Below are 16,126 nucleotides of genomic sequence, written 5' to 3'. Positions count from 1 at the left end.
AACGTCGATACAGTTGTTCTAATGTAGAGGTATAGGTACTCATAATAAATCCAATAGTTCGTAATAATATTAGTATGATGCTACAATCCGTAATTTTATTTTGCAAAGCTCTCGTAGAGTACGGTACTGGTACAAAGTTACCAGACAGCTTTACGTAATGCGTACCTACGCTTGTCCTAACATTGTTAAAATTAATCCAAAGCCAAGGTTCACTAAAATCCTTAAGAAGGTTTTTTGCTTCGAGATTAATATCGTTAAGACCTTCTTTAGTTAATCTAGCTCTCGCAGTTAAAAGCGGTTATTGAAAATTACAAAATCTGAAAAAGCTATTAACGTTGTGATAGTCGGGAGGTTTTTTCTTTTAGAAATTTTTGCTCCAGATCTCAATTTCTTGCTTTAACGCTCCCGGTGTTTAATGCATAAAGTTATTATAGAGTGAAATCGGATGGAAATTTTTAAATACTGATGGCGTCACTTCATTAAAGAAAGTTAGAAAAGCCGGAACGTGCTCATAGTTCACTCTCACCAACTTACTGTCACTAATGAGAATTCAAAGCCCATTGAAAACAAATTTACCATTCAAAGACATATCCATTAGTGTTACAGATATAGTTACAAATAATCCGTATTCTCTATTGAAGCATTTTATTATATTTTTTGTTCGTGAACGTGACGTACAGTAATTGCTTTCGGGACATAAAATAATCTCCAGGGGTAAGTTAGCTTGTTTTGCGTAAATAAAACTACACATAGCATGTCATATTCAAACAGCATTTTATGTTTCTGTCCTTGTATGTTTTTGCGTTTGTTTATTATGAGTTGAGGTAAGAAGTTAATTACAAGTAGATATATTTGTTTTTTACCACAAATTATACGCATGACGATATAAACTACAAATATTTATTAGACTGATGTGAAAATCATTCTCATTACTTATTGAGAAAAGTGAAAAAGGATTTTCCCCTTCGATATACTCGTAATTGGCAATTACCGGTCGTAAATATACATAGCGTCAACTACATCCGCAGGCAAAGACGGCAAAACTTAACGAAATAGACAAATGACTATTAAATAGACATTTTTTATATTTTGCGGAAAATTTACGAAATGTTGTACAAAAGGCACTGATTGTAGTGAAAAAAAAACACTGGATTACTAAAGTACCACAGGATGTACAACAATCTCGTTCAGTTGGAAATAGTTGCACGAGTTGACAACGTATATCCATGCGTTCCCCCTTACGTTAACATCATTAAAATATGAAGCGCGACCAGGCAAGCAAGCAAAAGCTTATTCATACATCCTTACGTCTTGAACATTATAATATGGTTACGAGTTGAATAGGTTAATCCTTTGGGTTAGGGGTGAACTAATTGTGTATTCTCGCAACCTTCTAATCTTGTGTACATTTTATTATGTGATACAAACCATCTTTGACATTTCTTATGACTTTATTTACAAGTCTACCGCAAGTTTCTCGTTTCGTATTACTCACAACCTTATGTATATTAATTTATGTTTTACATTATACTTCATTTTGCAAATTCCACAAATTGTAAATAAGTAAATGAATCAAGTAATTTACAACGAAACAAATGGATGTTTTACTTTTCTACAAAAGCGTCTCAACATTACTGTAGGGGAAAAGTCCATTACCGTGGCTCCATTACTAGAAGTAAATGTTGCATTCGTAAAGGAAATTTCGTGGTAAGGGCACATCAAGATTGTCCCCAGGTGTTGAGCGTTGAATAGAAATGGAATTAAATAGGTCAATAGCTTGTGGAGCCGAAGAAAGGTTAATTGAACGAACCCTTAACGCCCCGCCACTTGCTTCGTCGCGTAATACAGATTACAGTTGCGATCACTTCGATATATCCTACTATTTCACAATACAAACAATGTAGCTACAATAAACAATGGAAGCGCAAATAATAAGGTAGGTAATTCTATATGTGTAGCTTGAGAGTTGCAAATGAAGTGATCCAGATCTTGACGCGTTGTTGTGGAAATTAAGTTGTTTGTACGAAGTAAAATAATAGTTGTTTTTTACAATGGTTTTGCACATATTAAGGTGAATAAATAGAATTGAGAAACTAAACTCAGTACAAATCTTGATTATGACACGCAATCAGTTCCTAGTATTTTCCATTTTAGTACGTAATAGCGAGGATATTTTATTGTTCACGTAAACGCACCATTCTCTAAAATAGGATTGAGCCTAGTTTCTGCACAGAACCGCTAAAATCTAGCTCACACGGCGATTCTAAAATTAGTGTTATACGTAGCGTAATAGTGACGATGGTATAACACTCTTTTAGTGATCGCTAGTTGAACAATGAACAATATATAAACTCACCTCGGGCAGCTCGTCGGGCACCTTCCCCATCCACGACAGCGACAGTATCGTGCAGTCGCATTTTGCGTTTACGTTCCTCTCGAAGTGAAGATGCATTTTCGCTGTATTGGTCGAGATGTAAACTCAAACGGAGAACATCGTCGGCGGACTACGAGGACACGCGCGTGATGTGCGAGGTTCGCGTATGGCAGGCTCGCCAAGTCAGCGCGCACATTTTACGGGAGCTAGCGACGATACATCTGGGAGTGAATTATTAGTTCATTTATGTGGGAGCGCGGAGCGATCGGGCGAGCGCGTCGCTGGGCGCTCGGCTGACGTGACGGAGGGTGACAAGCGAGGCTTCGGCGGCGGCGGCGCTCGGCGCAGGTATTGATTTCGCGCAGGGGGCGCGCGCACTCCCCGCGACCTCTACCGCTGCCGCCAAAAACCGGGAAAACCCGTGGAAAGCGCCCGCAGATGGCGCTGCGATGAAAACTTGGCCCTCTCCATGCCTTAGATACAAAATAACTCAGGTAGTGAACGGTGTAGTTATATTAATTAACAAACAAACTAACATAAATTGAATAGGGTGAATTGAATTTTCATTAATTTACTTGCACTGTCATATACATTGTTACTGACACACGAGATAGATATTAAGTATTAAGAATTACGTAGTACTTAGGTGTTCAATTAAACTAATGCCTGTATAAATTCAGAATATTTGTATTATCACATATTCAAGCTGAATACAGCTCGGCAACAGAACCCATAGAGGCGTAGGGATTGACTGCAGGCAAACGGTAGAGATAGTAGAGCCGTACATTGCTTACCCTTTGAAATATTGTGGGCACCTGTCGGCGTCGCGGCGGGACCGACGCGTCCGACAAAGTACCTACTACTACCTACGTCATATTGCCAATAAGTTGCTACGTTTCATTCAAAAGTCCTTATGAGTTAGATATTTCTTCCCCTAAATACGTTAAGGTTACGTGTGCATAGATTATAATTGTATCTACTGTAGTAATAAAAAAAAATATTGCATCTTTTGCATTGTATTACGATATTAATAATTAAGATTCAAAATGGCCCGACAATCTTCTTTATACATTGGAACCTGTATCCTTTATTTCACCTACCACAACATTACAGAAGTCTAGAAATAGTGGAAACTTTGCTACGTATATTCTTCTAATCTTCAAAGCATAGCGCGAACAATGCATTACGGCTACGAAAGTAACTATCAGCTACGCCTGTATCTTAAGACTTAAGGTGCTACGGTCGTAGACCACGAGTGCTACGACACTTGTTTAATAGCTGTTTAATGTTTGTGTTCACTCCTTGCAACAATTTTTGATTAGAAGGTACAGTGGGAATCGTATCTCCACTACCCAGTTACCTGGGTTATAACACGTTACCCCTCGGTAAGACTGGTTGTAAGACATTCAGGCTTTTGACTACTTTTGACGAATATCAAAGATCTTCGTAAAACACAGACGGGATTCACAATTTAACGTGTCTTCCGAAACACGGATTATCAACTAGATTAAGTGCCAAGTATTTGGATATTTTGTTTTCTATTTCTACGTAGTTAAAACAGAGATTTACGGAACATTATTTTAAAAATATAACAATTTATTATTGTAGAGTTACAAGAAAAGTAATGTAATGGTCGTAGTGTGGTTATCTGGGCACAGTTTTGGCAAGTAGCACACTGCGTCGCGCTTAAACTTGCACTTACAGTTTATACCTCTTAATTATACATAGTGGGAACACTGAATATGGACAAAAACAACTCTCATGTATCCTCGTTTGTAAACGCGCTACATTGTTTATGAAAAGCTTTTTACGTGATGTGAAGGGGTGGATGCTGTTAGTTAAATGTTACGTTTGCAGGACTTCTAACTTTATTTAATTTGGTTGAAAAGGTTGCACTGTCGTTAAATGCGCGAGACAGTTATTGTATTGTAGGTACGTACACCTATAATAGGTAGAATAGATGCGCATAAATCAGCCTAAATGCATTAAATCGAATCTTCTTGAAACGTCTCAAGTGCGATGCTACTTTTGTCTACATTCGCTTCTACCTTTAACTTCACCGAATAGGGTGGCCAGTGTGACTTTTTGTTCAAAAGAATCATAATTCCGTGAGTCATTTAAATAAAAAATTCATAATGAGATTCTAAGTTTATTGTATACTTATAAAAATTACATAATTTCAATGGAAAAATATCACAGGATGGAATATGCAAATACATTTCATGATTAAAATTTGATCTCTTTCAGATCGCCCCACGAATGGCCACACTTTACTTTGACGGGTAGTGGTACAGTTAACTTGATCGTTTCTTCCATGACTTTCTTCAATATCGTAGTAAATGATTGTTTGTAATGTTGGGGCACTTCGTAGATGAGTTCGTCGTGCATTTGCAGTATAAGACGAGGTTTGGGTACGAGAGATTCTGTCTTCGTGTCTATAGAACACATGGCCGCTTTCGCGATGTCCGCTGCCGAGCCTTGAATAGTTGTGTTCACTGCTTGACGCTCTGCCGCACCTGAACCAAATAATTATCTTTAAAATATCTATCTCACTGTCCTAGAGAAAGAAGGCGTGTTCGTTATTTTTACCATGATCATTTCAAATATGTAGCTATAATAGTACATCTTTAATGCCCGGTTTCTGAGTACATTTAGCGGTATTTTATCTATTCAATTGTGTTTTTTTTATATGAATTTAATACGCTATTGAATAGATAAACTACCGCTTAATGTACCTCAGAAACCGGGGGTAAGACAATTCAAAGGAATTATGAATAAAATTTTCAAACATAATAATTTAAATAGTCAAATATATTCTTGCTTGACAGAAAATCAACATCTTTTGAAACTCTCACACCAAACAATATGAAGTATAAAATTTCACAAGTTATACAGTATAAGTACTTAATAACAAACATCGTCAAATTGTCTTATTTGTACATCAAACAAGTCGCTTTACAAAATACACATCAATCACTCGTAGGTACTCGTGAGGCTGCTCTTAAAATAGATACAAAGACAATTTATCTCAATACGCTACTAATTGCCCATAAACGTATTTTCTGCACAATTAAATCGTTTTAATTGTACGTTTCACTACATAGTATAAAGCAAAGACGCTCTTCGTGTCTGTCTTTATGTCTGTATGTATGTATGCTTAGATCTTTAAAACTACGCAACGTATTATGATGCGATTTTTTGAAATAGATAGGGTGATTGAAGAAGGTTTATGTGTAAAAGATTGTCTTTTAACCGAAGGTGGGGCGGGCCGCTAAGTTACGTATAAAATAATACACGCGTTCGTAACGTTCTATATTACACGAAGCCAAGTATTTTTGATTAACAAACTTGGTAGACCACTGACCGGGCAAAGTAGAAATAAATATTGAAGAGCAACACGACCAAAGAAAGTAGACTAACGTCCAGTTTTGAGTATTATCGGTAAGTGTCGGATAAACTATCTAATGGATAAAATGACAGCAAATATATAAAAATATCTGTGAATATGTGTAAATAATAATGTATAGCAACTCCCGTAGACCTAATGTAGACTGTAGTTTTCACACTGTCTTTAGTCAATGTTATAATTTTTATTAAAACACGGCATTGTATAACAAGGTAGACCCTTCCTTACCAAAAGCAAGTATTTTATTTAAAAAAGGGACTATTATGATATTGTTAAAGTTGACTTTATCGTATTGAAAAAAAGTGTTTTTTCCACGATAATTCATCAAAACCGCATTCAAGACTCGTAAAATATACTAAATCTAATATTACCACAATACTTACTCTTTTTATGAGGCAAACTGCTTCTTATATCGGGCAAGTATCTTCTCCGTTTAGTAAGCGTTTCTATATACCCGTTCCTCTTGCACTCCTTGACTATCGACTGCGTGAACAATTTGACGGCAGGGTATGTCTTGTAGAAGGAGTCCATGAACATACCCGCTTCTATCTCGGATACGTCTAGGAGTTGTGCTAACGTCTTGTTCCCCATGCCGTATATGATGCCGTAGCAAAGTTGCTTGGCTTTCTGTCTGAGGTCATCGTCCACCTGGGAATGAAACTTTACTTGAATAAATGAATATTTGCTTATCGTATGGTTAGTGGTCAACCCTGACACTAGGTTGACCACTAATCATATAAGTTGTTTCAAGTGGCCCGTAGGTCTGACGAGGCTCAACGACTGTTATCTTAATTGACAACAACCTGGACTGACTTTTTACGTGCTTCGGAGCACGGAGACGCCCAGTTCAAATACCACTATGCGGTCACCCATCTATGGAATGACCGCGGTAAGGTTTGCTTAACCCAAAGATCGTTTGCTTGTTTTTTTTGATTGAATAAATATTATATTTTCATCGAGATGTGACGCAATTCTGCCGGCACGATACCGATATTTATAAAAGCATATGATACCGAGAGGGCCGATTGACTTGATAAACTATTGTCGATCCAATTTTTGATGTTTGTATCGATATCTTTACCGGATGCATTCCGAATATTTGTTTCGTAGCCTATTAGAAAAATTGATTTATAGAAGACTGTGATATGTAATGGTTAAAATATAAATCACCTAAGTATCAGGAAAGAGGAGATATCTCGAGACTATTACGCACTGCAATAAACACAAAATCACGCATACTTTAAATCATCATCTTTTAAATCAGAACGCCAGAAGCGAATACATACATTATTCTTCTAACACATCACTCATACAACATGTACTAAGTATAATATATAATTTTATTAACAATGATTGCTACACATTCGATTCGGCAATATCTATCGAACAAGAAAACCGACAATCCGTATCCTCACTTGTCTGGCTTGTGCCAATCGGGTTCATCTACTTACACTTATTCGGTTTTGCCGCCCGGCTAGGCCGATTAATGCGGAACCAAATATGTGTATAGCAAGTCTATTCAGTAATTTCATGGTTAATAAAACTATTTACTTGGCTTAAAACTTCCGTAAACACAGATAAAATACGACAATCATTAATTTATTCAACAATCGCGGTTGCAAGCATACTAATTCGCAGAGGCGGTATCTTTTACGCTCATATCGCGAACACACGAACACGCTCCCTTGCCGCTTCTCCTTTAGTCTGATCTTTGTATCAATATATTGTATTGTATGCGAGTTATTTTTACGCAGATAGCATTCCACAAGTCCCCGGAGTTCTCTGTAAAGGCATCATACTTATTATTTACAATTAAAAGTTTGTAGGTAAAGCGGTGACTAAATATTGAACAACCGCAATAAATGTGTCGTTTGGGTATATTTGTGTTACTATGTTAAGCGTTGAACGTTACGTGGGCGCTATAAAATGATATGATATTATATGAAGTACCTACTCCCCGACATAACAATATGTAAAGTACTTTATATGCGAACGACCGTCTATCTCGCGTCTGCGTTTACAAAATAAGTTCGTACGGTGACAGTCGGATTCAAGTTTTGAATGAGAAAGTTTTTCATGATTTATCACGACGAAACTCCGCAGACAAAATTGTACGAAATACAAATTAAGCTGTAAAAACTAGAACTCTTGGCTCACATTCTACCACTTTCACGTTACCACGTTTTATGATTAGTTTGGTAAATTAAATAATAGGCTAGGTTAATTATCAAAATTTAGTGGGCAGGAAACTCCTTTCTCAACTCGAAAGGAAAGCCCTAATATGAAATAAAACATATACAATGTTATAGCAAGGAGGGAACTTACCTCATGTTCAGGTACATTGCTCCACGAGGCCGCGATAGACTTGAATACGTCCATATCAGAGTTCATGATCCTCATCAACACTTGATCTTTACTGAAGTGAGTCAGAATCCTCATTTCCAGCTGACAATAGTCGGCCGACACGATAATATAGCCGGGGGCCGCTTTAAATATATTCCTACAGTTGAACTCCACAACATCGTTGCACTTAGCCGTATTCAAAGTGAGGTATTCTGAAGGTATTGAAAAAGTGCGCGGCACATTTTGCAAGTTTGGTTCATGCATACTGATGCGGCCCGTGCATGTGAACATTGTATACGAAGGATTTATTCTGCGGATAAAAAAACTGTTTGCAGCAAGCTCTCACTATAACCCTTTGACCGCCAAGGACGGCTATCCTCGACAAATCAGAAAGTGTTCACGACGTTTTCGTCGGCAATCGACAATAATATAGCGTCGTGAGCACGTTCTGATTTGTCGAGTATAGCCGACCGTGGCGGTCAAAGGGTTATATATTAATTAATCCCCCTCACGGAAGGTTCATATCTGACGGAAGATGCGTCGGGCGTAACTTAATGTGTATGGACTTCGCACCGGCATCATCGGTTGAGTGTGAGCGGTCGAGTGTTCTTCTATACATTTGTGGGTTTTGGCGTTGCGCGACCGATAATACGCGACGTAAGTTCCGTCAGATATGAATCTTCCCTTACTCCCCCTACGGTCTAGAGCGTGTTATAACACTTTTTTTATAAGCAGCCCGTTATATTAATAGTGGCTATTAAACGTAATAATCGCTTGAGGTCTAATTACAACAATTCATATCTCGGGTTAACTGCTCACCAGACAACTATTTCAGTTAGCCCACAAATGTTTTGCTAATGTTGTTATAATTGCTCAGTTTTCGTACTCGAATAGACTAATAACTTGCTTACAAAGCTATTTTCCATATACAAACAAGTAAGTTTGCAATTTTACTTGGAGATTAATTGATGTTTATAATAGCATTAACTTTATAAATAGATAACATTGATTAAAGGGTACCTAGTGTTATTTCCCAAAGTTTATCAGTGCATTTGTTTATAAGATTGTAAAATTGATATGTTGTTAAAAAAACAAATTAGGATTTGGGGAAAGTGTTATAAGTGTTATAGTGTTTAAAGCTTAAAACGACACCTATTAATAAATCATTTTTACATTTATGCCTATACATAAATATATGTATTTGCCACGTCATTATAAAATATATTTTCCAAATATTTTTGTACTGCAGTAAATTGAATTTACACCAAAACAATCACAGCAACCAACTTCATAAACATATTTAAAATAAAACTAATTCACATATTTTCCCTCAATCGACGTAAGCAATATAAAAGGAATGATATTACAAGCTCAGAGATCGGTTAACAAACACAAACATTACCTATTTCCCGCGCTGTATACGCAGGCTTGCTCCGTGAGTGGGTACAGTGTTTTCGTCAATATAGAATTGAGCTTCCTCCAATAAATAACGATACTTGACAAGGGACTGTTGTGGGATGTTAACACGCTTTTCTTCGTGCTTACTTTACGTCCGTTGTATATACCTAACACCTGAGGAACATATTTGACATTGATTTAAGATATCGCAGTTCTGAGACTAAAATGTAAAATTTCCCAATATAAAGAAAAAATGTAAGAAATAAAAAAGACATCTGAAAAGAAAAAGACTTCTCCCGCACTATGAATTGCTATTGTGCCGCGGGGACTTTTACAAACATACAAACAACAGACAAAAGGTACAACCAGACCCAAAACAATTATTTGTAGATCGCACAAATAATTGTTCCGTGTGGGAATCGAACCCACGACCAATAGCGAAGCGGCGTGGCGAACTAAACCACTGCGCCACGGAGGCAGTTTATAGCTAAACTCCAGAGATTTGTTCAAAGAACTTGTTTATTATAGATGTTTTGCAATCTTACGGTTTGCAAGTTTTGAAGTTTCCTTCAAAGGGCTCTCGATAAGTTTAGTAGAACTTAAGGCGATTTAAAGTTCAGTTATATTAGCAAGTATATTCTTCAAAGCGAGAACTAAAAGCTGTGAAAACACAAGCACTTTACACATATATATTTAAACACAATGTATTACAACCGGGCATGAAATAATCATATTTGAAGCCTTAATGTTTAATAATATTTGTAGTTAGGACGAGAAAACAGTCCAATATAAAACTTGAACGGCTAAAAGGAAAATTGTGACACATTGTGTGTATTGCAAAACTTATTATGTACCTTAGCAACATCTTTCGAAGAGTTAAAGTTGAAATGATATCCACAAAGTTTGTACGCTTTCTTCTGAAGAGTTTCTTGGGAATTTCTTACATCAATCAAAAGTCGTGATGCGAGATCCTTGTCTACAGTAATTCCGTAATATTCGCAGTTGGCCAATATCTTCGAAACTTGACTCTCGATATCTGTTAAAAATATCTAAGTGTCAATAAAGATAGAATAATGGGAACATCAATCTAAATATAATTATATGTTAATGTAAAAGCCCGACCTGTGGTAAATCCTAAGATTTTCCGGTAAAACCTAAGATTTACCAACTCTCACCTTAGCCTTCGTGGTTATTTTTTTTTAACCACCCAGAAGGAGGAGCCCCGCGAAGCGACACTCGACATCATCAAGTGAATAGAGGTAAAAGTTCGAAATAAAATAATTATTCGGACTTTTACCATTGAGAGTTGGTAAATCTTAGGTTTTGCCGGAAAATCTTAGGATTCACCACAGTTCGGGCTTTTACAGTAACATATATAATTCAAAGGTGACTGACGGACTACAATAGTGATCTATCAACGCACAGCACAAACCATTGGGCGGATCAGGCTGAAATTTGGCATGCAGGTAGATGTTATGACGTAAGCATCCGCTAAAAAAGGATTTTGATCAATTCTACCCCTAAGGGGATAAAATAGGGGATGAAAGTTTGTATGGAAATTCTGTCCTAAGTTACAAATGTTATAAAATGTTTTCATACCGATTATATAACGCGTGATTTGAAGATTCTCTAACACAGCCTTTTCTTGCCTTTCTGCGATCATCCATATGCACCTTGCTCTAACACAAGCCGTTTCTGTTGAATCCAAATTTTTAAACCGTGTCTGCTGGTTGCCAATTTTTATTGGCACGTTTGTAAAATCTAAACCACAATACTTTTTTGTCTGCGAAACAAAATTTCGAACGGTCAACACGTTGATTGCACACTATAATCAATGTTACAAAAGACAAAATACTCACCAAGTAGTCCACATTCGGTATCTTTTCGCTGCTGTCTATGAGCCATTCGATCAAAGAAATATCCATACAAGTATTTGTCAGATTAACACCGAGCCATCGCTTAAGGCAGACATTAGCAGTTTTAGAGTCAAGTAATTTTAATAACACATTTTTAAACCAACATCCCAATCTATTTTTAATCACTCGCATATCATTAACAGATGTTAAATCTAAATAAATACAAGTATCGCTATCTAAATACATCGATATTCCTGTTAACGGCAAATCTTCTGTTTCATTCGGTTTACTTTTAGATTTCGTATTTCCAATAATGTCGCTTCCGATAATATCATTGTGGGTCCCAATAACTTTTTTAATATTAAAATAAACAGATGCAGCTCGAACACATTCAATCAAGTTTAAATTATCAATAATATCATCCCCTTTTAAAATAAAGCAATTTATTCTAAATTCATTAAATTGTATTGTAAATGTCTTTGATAGAATGTTTTTTGTTCTAATATTAACGTTTGATATAACGGCACCAGTGAACAAGGCCGAGTTACCTTCAGTTTTTTTCTTTTTTTCAAGAGGTTGCGGTTCTTTGCTTGCGTTCTTCTTGCGCTTGGACGGAACATTGTTCTTAGTTTGTACATCCATCACTTCAATTTTAGCTTCTTCTAATTCTGGTTCTGCAACTTTGTCGTCTTCATAAACTAGTCTTATGTCTTCGTCTTCTTCTGGGTCCTCAGCTTCAATCAATGTGGTTTTAAAAGCGTTTAGAATTGTGTTAGAGTTTAGACTAGAAAATTCTGTAGCCGTTTCTTGATGGCCCATTATCGTTGATCCTCCATCAAGCAATTTACTAGGAATCAAATCAACAGGCAAGCTCTCCTCAAACAAACTTGAATTGTCCCCATCGGAGGAAAACAAACTAATGTCTTTTGTCGACATGTTATGTTTCGACGAATTCATATTTTCAGAAATATTTTCTGTCACTAAGGACTTTTCAAATTCTCCGAAACTGATGTTAGGCGAAAACATTTTGTCAGATGTGCGAAGTTTCGTAATGTTTTCTATAGCTGCTTCAGTGAAGTTCAAAGAATCCCATATTATGTCATCTTTAGCACTTAAACTAGGACTATTATTTTCGTTTCTATCATTATCTTTTGCTGTACTATTACTATTTACATTTAGTACTTCAGAGGTTGTATTAGACTTAGTAACATTGTTTATTCTAGAACTATCACTATTTGGTGTTTGATTGTTAATAAGTCTGTCACACGAATTTTCAGTCAAAGAATTTACAGGGTCTGTTGCTAAATGTAAATTTTCATTACTAGTACTATAATCTGTTTCCATCTTTATACAAACATTGCTTATTTCATTACTATCTTCTACTTTAATTTCAGTTTTTATATCATAATTTATATTTTGACAGGTAGATAAGTGTTCAGGTACTTCGGTAACATTATTACTATTAGTATTGGTAACATTTAAAGTTGCAGGCACTTCATTTCGTTTACTATCCCATTTAATTTCCGCCACACCAATTTCTAAAGAGAGATGCTTTCTAGCTTCCTCTATGAGCTTCTCAGCAGCTTCTTTTGTAGTCATGCCACAATAGCCCGTGATCCATACACATTTCATTTTATTACGTTTTCTTATATCATCTGTATCATCGCCCTCCCTCGCTTTCTCACTTTCAAAGGGTATAGATTTATGAAGAATATTTTCTATAGTATTTACATCAGCAGAGGCAATATTCGAAATACATTCGAAACCCGAATCAAAGAGAGTTCTAGCCCTAGCACCGTTTAAAGATGGCAATTTCATTAGTTCTAGCAGTTCAGAGTGAATGCCGAAATGTAGCCGATCTTGAAACTGTGATATCAACATTTCCATATTTTTCCAGCCTAACTGTCGACAAAATGCTGTAACCATTCCTAAAACAGGAAATTTCAAATACACGTATTAAAGATAATCTATAAAATATAAATGACTTGAAAAGTAACTAAACTAAAACTTACCAGCAAAAGTAGCTGCTCCTTGTTGGAGACTTTGTAGAAAACCTCGCGCGCACTGAAACTTTGCGGCCACTTCTGCTAATGGCACTTCATTCACCAAATCCTGCAGAGCGAGAGCTGTGTAAAACCTTTGTAAAAAGAAAACACAATATTTTATTTTTGCTCTTCAAATTGCATACTTCATTTAATAAAAATAACACAATAGCTGTACCTTTTATGGATATTTACTTTGTTCTGGATATTACTTAACTTGCTATTCCCTCTTAAACATCTTATAATAAAACTCTCTTGTACTCCTACTAATTCTCCCACTCTCTTCATTGCTTTAGTCAAAGACTCCCAAAGAGTAAGCAAGTGCAGCCAGTCTATGTTCGCCCACTGACTACTGACACTATATGGAGTTACTAAATATATCAAATGCAGATCTGTTTCAAGCACTAGACATTGACGGGCCTTCTGAAGCTCACAGAATAAAGACAACCCGTCATTAGGTGCCATTGACGATGACAAACAAGCTTTCCCCAAAGGTGTTGCTACATAATGCTCCTCTGTGCCTTCAGTTTGTATTCTCACAAGCTCATAGTTCTTCAATTCATCTAAAGTAGTGTCTAAAAGGAAGTTTTGTGATGCTGGCACATCTTGCTGGTTGTACAACAATGTACACTTTGAATACAAATCTAACTGTTCCTTGGTGGATACAACTTGACTAGCAATCATCTCCAACACAGCTCTCATGTACTTGTCCTCACTCTCAATACAACTCTTCACTGGATCAAGTGTACCCATCATCAATGCAAAGCCAATCTTCTTCTCTGCTTCTGTGCAAATTAATACGCTTTCACCTTTTGAATCTTTCCCCATTCTTCCAGCTCGACCAATCATTTGCTTGTAAGTTAAAATATTAATTGGCTGCCTTTGAAATACAGGTGATCTAATAATAACTTTCCTTGCAGGCAAGTTTACACCAGAGCTCAAGGTAGAAGTGGCCACTAATACTCTTATCGCCCCAGACTTAAAGCCACCCTCAACTATATCCCTCTCATCAAATGTAAGACCTGCATGGTGGTAAGCCACTCCAAATGATATAGTTTTCCTTAAAACTTGATCCAGCCCCACGGGACAATTCTTCATCTGCTCTAACACTTCTGATATAGCTTCAGATTTTAGTTGTGTTCTCAAAACAACACCAGCCTGACTTCCCTCACATCCTAATTTGTAAAATGATGTAGCAACAGACTGTGCCAAGCTTTCACACCAATTCTTAGTCATACAAAATATTAATATAGAACACCCATCCTTTATTGTATTCAAGCAAATATTTAAAACACTATCACCTTCCACAGTCAAACTTGAATCCAAATTAGCTATACATTTCCCTACTTTATCAAAATATTTATTCCCAACTAGACAATATTCATCTAATGGAATAGGTCTGAATTGTGTGATGAATAACTCAGCACTCAGCCAATTGGCAAGAATTTCCAGATTAGGCAAAGTGGCTGACATACCAACTATTTGTATTTGTACATCATCTGATTTAGAAGACACATATTTAATTTTGGTCAATAATAGTTCTAAAATATATCCTCTACTAGAATCACCAAGCAGATGCAACTCATCAACAATGACAGCACCAAGTTCTGCAATAGAGCCTTCATCCAGGAGTTTATTCACAAGGCTGTTTGCTTTCTCAATGGTGCATATAGCAACATGCATTGACTGCAACCCTCCAGGGGGAGACTGGGATCCCATAAACCCTTCTACTCTTATCCCTGAGCTTGACAATATATCTTGAAAATAAAACATCTTCTCTCTTACTATAGATACAAATGGCAATATAACGATCACTTTCTTTTGACGCTCTAAAATTGTTTTTATCATTAAAATTTCAGCTACCAATGTTTTTCCTGCTGATGTGGGAGCAGAATAGACTAAGTTACTGCATTCGAATAATACCTTTGGATTGCTGAGACAACGCACTTGCCATTCAAACATTTCTGTAATACCTCGCTCCTCATACTTTTTAGCTATTTCGGGCGGCAAACCCCAGTCTCTCAGGTTTCTATTATTTATTACTGGTTGGGATATCACTGATACATTTTGTGTAGAGTCCAGCTGCACAGTTGTGTTTTGTGAATATTTGGTCACATTTTTACATACTTTTTGGCTTCCTTTTGAAGTAGAAGCATTTAATTCACCAGCATGTTCTTTTACTACTTGCAAAGAACTTTGTAGCGTAAAGGAATTATCAAAACAATTATCTAAAAAGCCAATATTTTCCGCTACAAACTGCGAGTCGATATCCTCTGATTCAGCAATGGCCATAATTCAAATAACATTTATATTTCAAGGGGCTAATATGTTTAAAATTCATTAAAAACACAAAATAAATCAAACTCAACAGACGACACAAAATTTGCTTATCCATAGACTATATAGACTAGACATTAGAAACGTAAACAAAGCCTTGACAACAATTTAAATGTTGCCAAAAGCAAAATACTAGTAGACCCCAAATTGACCCTAATATAATTAAATGACCCCAGCTATAGGTAAATAACCTAAGGCATCTCTATTATGTATCTCGTTACAGCGATGCATAATATTTTTTTCATACTTTAACTTAAACGGAGATTAAAATAAATAGAATATTTCGATATAATATTTATCATATTTATAATATATGTTTATCTCTATAAAATTCAAACTGAGATTGATCCAGCAACCATTATTAATTTAA

At 36.3% G+C, this 16,126-nt stretch overlaps 2 protein-coding genes across 5 annotated transcripts in view; both read right to left on the bottom strand.

The window, feature by feature from the left end:
* Tusp (WD40 superfamily protein Tusp) overlaps nucleotides 1-2,705 on the bottom strand; it is a 29,305-nt gene extending 26,600 nt beyond the window's left edge. For both annotated transcript variants that reach the window (XM_076115321.1, XM_076115322.1), the window contains exon 1: nucleotides 2,357-2,705. In XM_076115321.1, the coding sequence (XP_075971436.1) occupies nucleotides 2,357-2,452 (96 nt within the window). In that variant the 5' untranslated portion in view covers nucleotides 2,453-2,705. The remainder of the gene's footprint in view (nucleotides 1-2,356) is intronic.
* A 1,805-nt stretch (nucleotides 2,706-4,510) lies between these two features.
* PolQ (DNA polymerase theta) lies at nucleotides 4,511-15,806 on the bottom strand. 3 transcript variants are annotated; one of them, XM_076115317.1, is made up of 9 exons: nucleotides 13,598-15,806; nucleotides 13,390-13,514; nucleotides 11,381-13,305; nucleotides 11,121-11,304; nucleotides 10,376-10,557; nucleotides 9,526-9,695; nucleotides 8,106-8,433; nucleotides 6,164-6,428; nucleotides 4,511-4,890 (listed from the first exon to the last, which is right to left on the bottom strand). In XM_076115317.1, exons 1-9 carry the CDS (start codon nucleotides 15,709-15,711, stop codon nucleotides 4,601-4,603), a joined length of 5,583 nt encoding a protein of 1,860 aa, XP_075971432.1. In that variant the 5' UTR covers nucleotides 15,712-15,806; the 3' UTR covers nucleotides 4,511-4,600. The 3 variants fall into 3 exon arrangements, 2 of the variants coding, with proteins under 2 accessions (XP_075971432.1, XP_075971433.1); XR_012959511.1 differs by lacking the exon at nucleotides 4,511-4,890 and adding an exon at nucleotides 7,435-7,562 and having other exon boundaries at nucleotides 6,294-6,428; XM_076115318.1 differs by lacking the exons at nucleotides 4,511-4,890; nucleotides 6,164-6,428 and adding an exon at nucleotides 7,333-7,562.
* Nucleotides 15,807-16,126: the final 320 nt, after the last annotated feature.

The sequence above is a fragment of the Anticarsia gemmatalis genome, chromosome 6, assembly GCF_050436995.1.
Source record: "Anticarsia gemmatalis isolate Benzon Research Colony breed Stoneville strain chromosome 6, ilAntGemm2 primary, whole genome shotgun sequence".
Classification (NCBI taxonomy): Eukaryota; Metazoa; Arthropoda; class Insecta; order Lepidoptera; family Erebidae; genus Anticarsia; species Anticarsia gemmatalis.
The sequence above is the reverse complement of the archived record's forward strand: the minus strand, read 5'-3'. Positions and strand labels throughout refer to the sequence as shown.

Coding starts and splice junctions, on each gene's coding strand:
- PolQ (XM_076115317.1), bottom strand. CDS start 15,711: ATGGCCATTGCTGAATCAGAGGATATCGACTCGCAGTTTGTAGCGGAA. Junction 13,515..13,597: donor AAAGTAAATATCCATAAAAG/GTACAGCTATTG, acceptor CTTTTTACAAAG/GTTTTACACAGCTCTCGCTC. Junction 13,306..13,389: donor AGGAGCAGCTACTTTTGCTG/GTAAGTTTTAGT, acceptor TTCCTGTTTTAG/GAATGGTTACAGCATTTTGT.